Source organism: Polyodon spathula, chromosome 2 (genome assembly GCF_017654505.1).
Source record: "Polyodon spathula isolate WHYD16114869_AA chromosome 2, ASM1765450v1, whole genome shotgun sequence".
In the NCBI taxonomy this organism is placed as follows: domain Eukaryota; kingdom Metazoa; phylum Chordata; class Actinopteri; order Acipenseriformes; family Polyodontidae; genus Polyodon; species Polyodon spathula.
In genome coordinates, this window is record NC_054535.1 from 97,509,629 (window position 1) to 97,523,294 (window position 13,666).

The window sequence follows — 13,666 nt, forward strand, 5'->3', positions numbered from 1 at the left end:
TGTCTGCTCTTCTTTCCCCATTTTTTTTTTTTTTTTTTTAAAGCGCCTTCCAGGCTGTGATGGTTGAATCTTTGCTTTGAAATCCACTACAGAGGAACCTTTTATATCAGGAACTGCTGAATTTATCCTGAAATCATGTGAATCGCTACAATTTAACACAGGTGAGGCCACTTAACTTGGTGTGTGTGATTTTGAAGGTGATTGGTTACACCTGAGCTAATTTAGGATTGCACACAGACACACATACAAACTTTAAAAAATCATTTATCAACTAAGGATCCTAATTAAATGTATATAAATTCATATAAAATATATGCTCCAGCAATAGTGAAGTCCAATATGCATGAACAACTTTCACAGGAATCTTTCATTAGTATTAAAGATGACAATGCTTTATTTGTCATAAAATATATTATTATTAATATTAATTAATTAAATTCAGCTTCAAACAGAATTTAGTGGATTTTAAGCTTAGTTGCACGCTTTTTTTCATAAGGCAGTCTCTTGATGTTGGTGTGGAAACTCAAAATGAACATGTTATCCTCATCTATGGGCTTTGGTTGAAGGGCTGATTGTCTTTAAGGACAGATAAAAGACATTCCTCAAAGCTGTCGAGACCAGTGGATTGTCTTCTCCTCTTCTGCCTCAGCATTGAAGAGGGGGAATGTGAGGTGTCTCCAGCTCACTGTGCTTCCCTTCCATCTCATGGACAAGATGGTCAGAGTTGCTGCCGTCCTCCTTTCAGGCATGTTGCTGGTAGTGGGCCTTGCCTGTATGAAGAGAGTCAGGAATGGCACCACCTGGTTATATTTCCAACACCGGTGACTCACTTCTGCAGCTCCAGTTTTTCTCCTTGATAAACCTGTCTGTCAAATTCTTTCTTTTTTTTCCAGCACTCTTCCTCTAAACAACAAAAAATTAAATAAAAGGAATGTTTTAATGATGACAGTAGGATTATTATTATTATTATTATTATTATTATTATTATTATTATTATTATTATTATTAATAATAATAATAATAATAATAATAATAATAATAATAATATAATTCATTTGGCTGAAATATAAATACATCTTTTTGTATCTCATTGCAGGTTTTTGCGAATAGGGGTCTCATACTACACAATCCCTCTCATTTATCGTGTAGGTGTTTTAACAGTAGCTGGCATAGTTACTGAAGTGTGTCTCTTGTGTCAGAGTACCCAAAAAAGAGGACTGTCTGGGAGCAATTAATGGGAAGCATATGGTGATCCAGCACCACCTTCTTCTGGGTTACAGTTTTATAACTACAAAGGAAGCTTCTCAATTGTGCTTTTGACACTAGTGGATGCCAATTACTGCTTTACAGTATTTTGTAGAAACAGTGATGGGTGTACACTGACAAGCTCAGCTTTAGGGAAAGCACTTCAAAACGGGAAGCTAAACATTTTGTTAAAAATTGTTAGACCACATAAAATGTTTGTTTGATCTTTTTGTTTGTCTACGGTAATAGTGATTTTATTTATCAGGAAATGCTATGAGTAGCAGGTGCATATAAAGTTATTTTCAATGTGGAGTTAAGCCACTGTCTCATATATGGTGTTATTGTATTCAGTAATTGTTTGGCTTTGCTATTAAACAAAAAAAAAATTCGAAGGATGCTTTTTAGAAAATAAAAGCTATTACTACACAATAATGTACCTGGATTTAAAAAAAAAAAAAAAAGCTTTTCTGAAACAACTTTACATAAGTAATAACAAGTACACATATACTTAATATTCACTTACCCAATAATCCCATCTTGGCACGCATAGCCTTCCATGCAGTGGCTTTTCTGTTAATATCACTGTATATATTTATAGTTGTATTGTACAACTCTGGGAATTCAGGGACTGTTAAAATTAATTTTTCTTCCATTTTCCGTTTTCCGTCTTTCTAGCAAAGGACCCTCCTACTTTCCCCTGATTGGTTACTGGTGTTATATGTCATGAAGCAGAGCAGCAAAAGTTGAAAATATTTAAACACTTACACGTCGCAGTCAGTGTGACCACCTTCATTGAAAACAATGACTTCAACATTTTTTTCAACATTTTCAGCATCGCATTTGGTGTGAATGCCCCTTAAGAGCCATCAAGTGAGTCACCTGTGCTGCGTAAATTCCACTTCTAGGCTATCCAGCATATTTCCAATAGCAATCTGTACTGTTAATTGTCATACTTTCTTTAATACTTTTCACTTCCATCACATAGGCTGCTGGTATATGTAATTCTAGCTGATTGGGAAAGACAAAAAAGCAATAACAATATACCATACTTTATTTTGATCTAAAATCACAGACATTTTTTGTTATTTAGGGTTTTATGTTTTCTGACTTTTTTTTACTGACTGTCCGTAAGTTCATAGACGGTTGGCAAACTTGTTCTGCTTATACAGATAGTCACAAGAGCAGGGCTGTTTAGGGTTACAGTGCGGCAAGAATATGTAATTCAAATACTTTACATGATTTAAGTACCCTGTATCTTTTTTTTTTTTTTTATGAGGTTAATTGTTTTTGGCATGGATAACAACAACATCAACAACACATATGTATAATATATTAAAATATTGCTTTCATGATTATTATTATTATTATTATTATTATTATTATTATTATTATTATGTTTGTATTTAAATGCAGGTCTTGTTTTAGCTAAGCTAGTCTGTTTTTTAGTGAATCTTTATTTCCAGCTTAATTTTTACTCTGCTCTTCCTTTTCACACTCAGTCTCTTGCCTGCTACAGTTCTGTCGACCTTGTTATCTCCTGCCTACAGTACAGTTACTATGGCAACATAATTGCTAGCAATCCCCTACACCCCCCCCCAATATTGTCAGTGTAATGACACATTGACAAACAAAACATAATCTGTGTTGCTTGCCTGACCTTTATTCCACCTTTTCTTTTTTCTTCTCTTTATTAAGGAATGTTGCTTTCATCCAGTGCCACCCATCCAACATATACTTTAGTTCTGATTAAACTTTATTTTAGTTGACTGTCATACACTATAGAAGACACATTTCATGATGGCCAATTCCTACAGAATGTTAACCTCATAGTTACCAAAGCCCGCTGGATGGACAGGTTCCTCCTGTTTCCCCTGCTGGTTGGATATGAACTTTTCAGTGCAGGGATTCCATCTAACCTGTCAACAACACAAATAATGGCAACAGCAATGCTTATTAACAGTATGTTCATGTTAATAAAAGGCCATTAATAATTACTAATGCACTGTAGGGAACATTCTAATTATTTTATAATATAACAAAAATATAAAAATATCTCCAGTTGTACTGTACAGCATGAGATAATTAAAATAGAAAACAGAAAATACTTACGGGGGAAAGGAAGCATAGCTCTTTACAGTGAACTTCAGAGGTATGTACTTTATAGGCTAATATCCAATATCCAATATCTAAACAGGGTAATAATGATACACTGGGCATGTAGTGGCAATCATATGGTATTCCATACCGGGGGTGGGGGTGGGGGGTGGGTATTCACCACATGCCTCATTGTTTTGTACTCAATATAAACATCTTTATGTCCTTCTCCCCTTCTTACAAGCACACATGTGTATACTAATAAAACACACACAAACCCTTACAATAAAACAACCATTGATTCCTCCATGAAGATGTTTTGCTCCATTACGGTTGCTGTCAGATTAAATCCTAACTCAATTACCAATAAAATGAGAGCATTTTTCAGATTAGCCACATCTTTAGACATCATAATACCCCTGTTGGACTAGAGAGCCTTAACAGAGCAGCATTAGAAGTCAGACAGCATAGAAAACAGAGAGCTTTTTTCCACTGCATGTGTAAACAGGATAAATATCAATTTCATTGAAAAGTAGTACAGAAATTAATATCTGTCCACCTATGTGCTACCAGCTGAGATCTCAGCATTCCATTTTCGTTGATGACATTTAATAAGGTTCAGATCACTTAAATAATGAATGTCATGACTCGCATGTCCTATATCAAGTAGACTGTCAGGCTCAACCTGGCACTACTTCTCAAGGAATGAAGAGACCTTGGATTTTACTGTTCTTATTACATCTCGCTCTCATCTGGCACTTTGTTACATTAAATTTTGAGGCCAAAAGGTTCCCTTAGAATAATGCACTTTTTAAAATTTGATGGATTATTACAAAATACAATTAGATAATTGAATAAAATACAATTTAAATTTTAATAAAATGATAGTTGCACCCTCCCTATATGTTTTGATTTATTGTGAACTAGAGAGAAACACACAGCACTGTACCTGAACTGACAATGAACAGCTTTCATTTCTTCTGTCAAGCCAATAGACACATTTTACCCCCAAAGCAACAGATTTTACTAAGTATGGTGTCTTTCAAGCATGATGAAGTAAATTACCCCCAGACTATATTTCTCCCCAACTCACCGGAGAGTAAAGGTCAATGCAGCCATCCCACCCAAAATCACCAGGATTCAAGACCTCCTGATCTTACCACTCAACCTGTGAGAGAGTGGTTTTACTTGAGGGGACACAGGGACCTCTGTGAAACAATACAATTGCAAGATATATGACACAGTAGAAAAGATGTTGTTGTCCTATAGCTTTTACAAGTTGTAAAGAAATTCAGTGGAAGGTGGCAAAATTATTCCATAAAATTTCCATTCTTATGTGAAGTGGAAATTATGGACGAGGAGATTGCAGTTTCACCTTTGGATTGACTTAAATACATGTGTCTTAATGAATATCCATGAAACTATGTATAGTTGTCCAATGCCAAAATCTTTAGAGAGTGACTAGGCCTTGTTCTGGATCAGCTTCACCCTGTACCACATGCTTTATACATAAGCCCACGGTTTATGTAAATTAGCAACCTGTTCTGTGAAAGAAAATGTGAATTTTACAATGTAGCCAACTAGTGTTGTAGCACTGTTGCTACATATGTGCATGCCATTTTCACTCACCTGTCTCTTTAAGTAAAGGCAGTAGCCTGGCCAGGCCAACCTATAAAAACTACATTTCTCAGTATCCATTTCTTTCCTTCTTACTCCCCGTTCATCTACCAATCCTCTCACACAGTCAATCTTCACCTGTCTCTTATTTCTCTGATTGTGGGGGGGTGAGGAGTGTGTTTTTTTTTTCCTGTAGCTAACACCTTTGTGAGAGAGTCTGTCAACCTTTTGAAACCTAATCTTTATACTGTTAGCTAGATATTATTCTTTAGCCTTTGTTTTCTTTTTGTCTGCTGCTTTAGTTTATTGTCTAGTTAACGTTTTTTGCTTAATTAGGTGGGTAGTTTCTTTTGTGTTTTTTGCTGGAGTGTGTGGTTGTATGTTTGTGTGCATCTGTTCTGGACTGTTGGCAACCTCAGTATTCATCAAACATCCATTTCATCGCTCTCAATGTTTTTCATCTCTTGAAGACCTCTACATCATCGTCCACATTCATCCCAAGTAATTATCCGAACTTTCATACAGGTTTGGTGAGCTTTTTCTATTGACTTTTTCATCGTTGTTGTTTTTTTTTCTTTTGTTAATTGTTGGGACTTCATTACTGTTTTGTTGATTTATATTTTGGGTTGCATTGTTTATTCATTCTGTGTATTAATCATCCTCTGTGTCAGTAATTGTTAAATGGATGTGGTTATATTCTAAAGCTCTGCTGTGTATCTTCATTTATAATCTGTTTTCCTGGGTTTGTTTACACTATATTCTCTTCCTTGTCACTCTGTCCCTAATTGAGTTGTTTTCTACTGTAATTGTTTAGTCTTAGTCTTTTGGTCAAGCTTTGTGTTCCTCGGAATAAACCAGTGTTTGTTTAGTGAAACTGACGCATTGTGACGACCTTGTTTTACTGTCAGTCACCTTTCCTGACTTATATAGTTTTAATTATTTGGCCAGTAGTATCTCCTAAGGGAGGACAGTACAGTTGCCTGTCAACTGTGTACGGTGATTGTTACAGTGTCACTTAGAATATAATACTCAACTTTTTGCTAAGGGTCAAATGTTTTGGTCAAATTAAAAACATTACTGGTTCATTAAATTCCTGTCTGGCTAATATTAACAGTCAGTTATTCTTTTTACCTATCAGAATAAACTGGTTAAGTAATAAGGACAACATGGACAAGGGCAACGTCATGCCACTCAATTACTAAATGTGTCCCAGAGTGTGGTTTCCTGTATGTGGAGTCGATACCAAACTAGCGACACTGTTAGGAAGCAACATGGTGCGTGGTGCAGAAGAGTCACAAAGCCTTGGCAAGATCACCATATTCAAATTGAGTCATGTTGGCAACCTTTCGGAAATGCTACCCAAATTGTAATAGGTTATAATTTCTACACAGATGGTTCCATAGACGGCTTCATGGGGCTAGTATGAGGTCCAGAAGAGCCTTAATCCGTTTACCTCTGATACTGACAAATCAAGGAACGTTTGAGAGGGGCTAGGGATCACTTTACAGGTGTAACATCACTGATTGGACGCCACCTCTCTTCACTGACGATTCCACATGAATTGGCCAGGATGAATTTACGTGATTAGTGGGATGTGCAGGCGTCATTAAAGTGGCATATTGTCTCATGGCAGACATACAGGGTGATGATCGTGTTCAAAAACACGTTGACTCTTTAGTAACTTTATTTTTATTATGCATCCTTTTTCACAGGTTAAACTGTATATTAACACAATCAGCCATTCAATAAATGTCATAGTATGAAACTTCTTTTTGTTAAAAATCCTTATCCTTAGCAAAAATTGAGAAGTATATCATATTTGTTATGCTGACTTAACTGGTTTACACAACATAAGTTACCAACCTTCAAACATAATCCCATCTAAGTCTAAAACTCTTCACCTCCGCCTGCAACTCAAACACTGTTTCAATTTAAGATGTGTCGTGCTGTTGGGACTTTATCATTGTACGGTTTAATCCTATTTACTGATAAATGTAAATCAGTTATGCGCGTCGTAATTCTATTTAATATGCCAATTTGTTCTGGTAACATCTGTATCCATTTTGTTTCAAGAAAACATTGGAAGAACAGGTCTATATAGATTTCATTGTGTTAGCAAACATCATTCTGTGACGTCCTACTTTGCCAAGCACACTGTCCCGTTATAACTGAATTGCCAGATAATGTGGGCAGGGGATAGTCATGCAACAAATTGCAGGTGGTTACTTTTAAACAGCAGACTGTCTTGTAGTTCTTCACTACCAAAACAGAACATTTGAATTAAATAAAATCTAATGTTTTTCTATAAAGATTTGACTTTACTGTAGTAAAACCCTAGGAAACCAAGTATAGTAGACAAATATTTTGGTAAAAGTCTTTATCAGTGTCTTTATTGTTACAACCAACAAAGAGATTGATAAGGGCTACTATATATGAAACATTTGTCTGCTTGACTTTTTTTTTTTCTTGTACTTTTACTTGGTTTAACGTTATGGATAAACAGTTTATATTAAATGTCCCAGTTTAGCTGAGTCCACTTTATTCATGGACCAGTGTTGTATCATCTTTTAATGTGCCATGACATCTGGGTGCATTTTAAAATATTCTGAAAAATCTCATAAGTATAGCTATATGAGTACCAAGATGTTTCATGGAATTCTACACTTTAATTGTATATTGGCCTTTTAAAGAAAGGTGCCGTTTACAGGTAAAAGGATGAGTGTTGATACATGGTTGTATAATGAGTTACCAGTATTAAATCACAATTCCATTACCTGCTGTTGTAAAAGATGTGCTGTATTTTATGATGTAGGTACACATGGTCTGATTTAAATTGTTTAGTTAAAAGAGCATTATTGCTACACAAACTTCTGATAATTTATTTTGATATGAAAGTACTACACAATCTGCTTTCAGTGTAATGTAGCTTTGGAACTCCAAACATGTCTAAAAATATGGTTGGGTTGTTTCTTTGCTAACTTTGTTACATTAATGTTTTGGTTTTTTTTGTTTTTTTTTTTCCTTCAGAAAACACAATGGTTCACACTTTAAAAAACAAGTAAACCTGAGCCAAGATGCATTTATGATTATTATAGAAACGAGTTTACTATATTAAGGACAACACAGTTTGTGTTAGAAACTTTTTGTGTTTTTTTGCATTTGTTTTTTATTAGTTGTCATACTGGAGTAGTTTAGTTATCAAAACATCCCATATGATAGGTCAACTCAATACCAAGCAAATGTAAGCTAGCAGTATTCTGTACTTATGAGCAAAACAAACAAACAAAAAACATGACCTTGATTTTCACCTGCTTGAATAAGGCAGGATAACAAGGAGTTTTACGTGAAACTACTGGTGCTGTTTTAATCAAATCTAGGATACAAAGTTTCCTCTAGAATGCAATTTTATTCATCAGGAAAAGTCTTAATGTAAGTGGATTTCATGATACTGTGTTTGAACTTTACATATTCTGAACACATTTCTCACATGCTTAAATGCATTTCAAATACCATTTTCATATGAGGGTATGGCATTGCTTGAGTGATATATTTTTAACCCACTTTTTTATTTTGTATTTGAAATACATGTTGACGAAAAACACATTAAAACACATTCAATCATATTAAAATAAGATTTGTTTGATTTAAATTGCAATTAAAGCATGCATATTTCCAGTAGGATCTCAGCAGTAGATTTGTTGTTAAGGATCCAGTGTACCAATAGCTCATATAAGTTTAACAAATTTCTCAGTAGATGCTAACCCACCCGGACATTTTTGGAAATTTCTGGAAATGTTTTCTGTAATTCTTATCAAGCATATTTGTCTTTTTGAACAATTTGTGTACCCAACCTTTTTATTGTTTGTTTTCTTTCTTGTGAATCAATTTTACCCCCAAAATTGGTTTAAGAGATTTTACTTCAGCTATACACAGTCGCTCAAACCTGGTCAGGAGCCCACAACAATAATATAGGAGACTAGGCTAATTTAATATATTTTGACGTAACCCGGGAGAAAAGCTGTGCAGGGCGGAAAAATACATTGCCAGTCGGGTAATAATTTTATGTTGTGGTTCTCAATGTTTTCTCTTGTCAGCTATCAGTGCGCCCAAGCATAATCTGAAGATAGCATGTGCCTCTGCACTAGAAACGGGAATGCATCAGTACCTTAGCAATGGTCTTAATGACCACTAACCTGGTTCTACACAAAGCATGTGATGTGAGAAAAAATAGAGAGCAAAAACTAAATAAATAAATTATCAAGATGCCTCTAAGAAGTCATCTGGAGCCGAATTCTAAAAACAAAAGAGAGGGCGAGAAGAAGAAGCAGGTGAGCTTTCTCAACAGTGGCAGAATTGGCTGACCTGAACGTCTCTCTAAAGCCCTTTTCTCACTTTCACTCCTGCCTGGGTCTGCATTCTGGTTACCCTGGTCAAAGTCCTGCTTAGTTTGAAACCACGTAGCTGTGTCGTACCCGGGTTGACCCGGGTCGCAGCGTCCCACCCCCGGATGTGGGTCGACACGCTTTGATCTGGGTTGAGTGAGACAAAATGCACGAAGGCCATTCGTAAGCCAAAAAAATACCAAACAGCCATGCCAGCGTGAAGGTTTCACTTCTGCAAGGTTTGCAGCAGGGATGAAGAACCAAAGAGGCTTGGATGGAAGTGTCCGTAACAAGCTGCTTCCTGGGCATTGATACGCACATTGTGTACTTGTGTCTGTCACCCAGGTCAACCCTGCTTTATCAAAAGCAGTATGAAATTGCGTAGCTGACCTGCATGACACTGGGTCCTGACCCGGGTAGAGCATGCCAGTGTGAAAAGGTCTTAACTTGTGATTCCCTCCTTTGAGCACACTTTAACCAGCTCAATAAACTTTGACGCTGAGTTTGCAGGTGTTAAGGCTAGGAGAGTTCCTCTGTAAATGGGTCACTGTGACAAAGTGGATGAGTGGATGCAGTTGTAGAGGTGACCCAGTGTGGAAATGAAACAAACAGAGATTTAATCTGGTTTGGAAAAGGAGTCTTTTTATTTGTATATCCAGGTCTGGTGACCAGTAACAATAACAATACACAATGACAGGTTTTGCAGACCCAAGCAATAATAAATCACACATATCCGCCCCACAATTATACATACACGGGCACCAGTCCTGGGTGAGTGCAGTAGTGCTCGTGGTGGGTGATATAGTTTATTTGTGTAACAGTTAGTGCAGTGCTGTTCCGGCTTTAGTGCTGGCCCTCTGCGACAGCTCCGGCATCGTGTTAGCCATCTAATGTTACAAACAAGAAGATTATTCACCCAGACAAACAAACAAAAAAACAATCACTGTTTCCCTATGTTTATCACAGGTTCTCTCACATTTCTTCTTGGTTCTCTCCATGTAAAGCAATGCAATTATGATTCTCCGTCCCCTTTTATGGTGTCACACATGACCCCTTGGTAACCGAGTGCAACCGCCTCTCCATTCTACGGCTGCCACGTCGTTTCCTTTCTACAATGGAATCTCGACTTCTTACAGACTGGCCGACTTCTCTGGCCTTCTGGGAATAAACTGTCAGACCAGTCTGTCCAAAGAACTCTGAATAAAACTGGGGGAGGAACAGCCAAACTCAGCTAACAAGGTGAGGTTGCTGAAGACAGTTTACTGTCAAAAGTCATACACCATGGCAAGACTGAGCACAGCAACAAGACACAAGGTAGTTGTACTGCATCAGCAAGGTCTCTCCCAGGCAAAAATTTCAAGGCAGACAGGGGTTTCCAGATGTGCTGTCCAGGCTCTTTTGAAGAAGCACAAAGAAACAGGCAACGTTGAGGACCATAGACGCAGTGGTCGGCCAAGGAAACTTACTGCAGCAGATGAAAGACACATCATGCTTACTTCCCTTCACAATCGGAAAATGTCCAGCAATGCCATCAGCTCAGAACTGGCAGAAAACAGTGGGACCCTGGTACACCCATCTACTGTCCGGAGAAGTCTGGTCAGAAGTGGCCTTCATGGAAGACTTGCGGCCAAAAAGCCATACCTCTGATGTGGAAACAAGGTCAAGCGACTCAACTATGCACGGAAACACAGGAACTGGGGTGCAGAAAAATGGCAGCAGGTGCTCTGGACTGATGAGTCAAAATTTGGCTGTAGCAGATGGCAGTTTGTTCGCCGAAGGGCTGGAGAGTGGTACACGAATGAGTGTCTGCAGGCAACAGTGAAGCATGGTGGAGGTTCCTTGCAAGTTTGGGGCTGCATTTCTGCAAATGGAGTTGGGGATTTGGTTAGAATTAATGGTCTCCTCAATGCTGAGAAGTACAGACAAATACTTATCCATCATGCAATACCATCAGGGAGGCATCTGATGGCCCCAAATTTATTCTGCAGCATGACAACAACCCCAAACATACAGCGAAAGTCATTAAGAACTATCTTCAGCGTAAAGAAGAACAAGGAGTCCTGGAAGTGATGGTATGGCCCCCACAGAGCCCTGATCTCAACATCATCGAGTCTGTCTGGGATTACATGAAGAGAGAGAAGCAACTGAGGCTGCCTAAATCCACAGTAGAACTGTGGTTAGTTCTCCAAGATGTTTGCGCCAACCTACCTGCAGAGTTCCTTCAAAAACTGTGTGCAAGTGTACCTAGAACAATTGATGCTGTTTTGAAGGCAAAGGGTGGTCACACCAAATATTGATTTGATGTAGATTTTTCTTCTGTTCACTCACTTTGCATTTTGTTAATTGATAAATATAAACTATTAACATGTCTATTTTTGAAAGCATTCTTACTTTACAGCATTTTTTTCACACCTGCCTAAAACTTTTGCACAGTACTGTGTGTATATATATATATATATATATATATATATATATATATATATATATATATATATATATATATATATATAGCCTCCAAATTAGAAATAATGACCATTGTACAACTTTTCATATTTTTTTAAGCTGTACTGTGTCCTCCGTATTTAATTTAAGTAATGTCATAATAATACTACGACTATGACTACTAGTACTAATAATAATAATAAGTCATCCTGTTATTTAAAAGCTGTTTGGAAGCAGGTGAGGCCGTGTATTGACGCAAACCATGTTGCGAAGGAGCACATGCCACTGATCTGTCACATAAAGATGGCCTTTCCTTAGCCCTAACTTAAGAGTTACAGATGTTGAATACCGGGATATGAATATGTTTGTCAAGTTTAACAAGAGTTTCAATCTTGTCCAGGATTACAATCCCACAATTTACTGCAGAGATGTTGCTTTCGTTTACACATTTTTATAGAAACAAGCAAATAGAAAAACAGGAAGTGAAATCTAAATTATTTTAGTACAAGCGGATATAAAAAAGGCAAGACAAATAATTGCTGATAAAATGTGAGTGGTTTTAGTTTGTTTGATCACAACAGGTATTTTAAATCACACTGTCATTATTATTGATTAAATGTGTAGACAGGGAAAACTTTGTTTTTTGTTGCATACTACATTTTAATTAATCTGTAGTTCTGTGTAAGGTAGGGATAAAACATTGCAAAAAGGTTTTGTGTTTATTTGGGGAAAATGTTATATTTTTGTTTCATGTACCCATAGTACTACTGATTTTATGAAATTAACCAGCTATTTTACAAATGTACTGGTGTTTTATATTTTGACTAATTTTACAGAGTTTAATCATAACACACACAGTTACAGTATTGTAATACTTTGTGTATAACCATACAATTTACATCATTTTTATTTGTGAGCTCCAATGTGTTTGATATTGAGACGCTTTTCCCCGTTCCAGAATGTAAATGGACACATGCAATTAGATTTGCTAGCATTCACAACTATTCAACTGTGACTTTTTTTTTATTAATAATTAATGCCTTCTGTCAAGAAACTGACTCCAATTTAATAACCTCCATTAGCAGCTAACCCTTTATGAGCAAAATATGGAAATGACAAGGTTTTTTTTTTTTTTTTACTCATGAATGTAAAGTTGGGTTGACACTTACTATAGGTGACTGGAAGAATCCAGCAAACTAGACAGGATTTTTTGCTGTGATCAGTTGAAAGTGGCAAATCACAAGCAACTCGCATCTGAGTAGAACTGCACCTCATAGTTTTTGAAATTGAAATAATGTAATGTTGGCTTCAAAAGTGACTGAGGTGTTTGGAAGAATTTAAAAATTGTTTCTGATGAGGAAACACTAGAACCAACAACCATACGTAAAGTTGTTGTTTATACTTATATTCAATCGAAATGCAGACAGAATGCAGCAACAATGTAACCAGACAAACAAAACTAATTTCAATACATAGACAGTAAATTAAGCTAAAATAAACTCAGAAGCATCTAATTTAAAGCAGCTTCCAGATATTTGCACCAAGACTTCAAACGGTAGGCTACAAGACCCCTTTTGAATCCAAGTGCTTAGCAAAGTACAGTCTTCCTCAAATTAATATTCACTTCTTTGTTTTGCAGCTTCTACTCTGTATTCCAGTTTTGGGACCTCAGCTAACATTTTTTTTTCTTTCAATACTTTTGCACTTGGCTGTTTTAGTCAGTTTAGCATCATCATTTTTATTTGGTCTAAATTAAGTTTTCACAGAGTAATTTAACAGACACGACAGACTCAACAACTTTTTTCTCTCAAAAACATCCATATTCAGCTTTTCACTTCTTAAGATGCTTTAAAAAAAAAAAAAAAAAAAGTTAGGGTTCGTAGGCT

The 13,666-nt window shown here is 36.5% G+C and overlaps 1 protein-coding gene across 1 annotated transcript; it reads right to left on the reverse strand.

Moving 5' to 3' along the window:
* Positions 1–428: 428 nt before the first annotated feature.
* Positions 429–1,898, reverse strand: LOC121327264 (MADF and BESS domain-containing protein). The gene is given in 2 exon segments (XM_041271192.1): positions 429–568; positions 1,769–1,898. Coding segments are annotated over 2 exon segments (270 nt in total).
* Between the last annotated feature and the right edge of the window lie 11,768 nt (positions 1,899–13,666).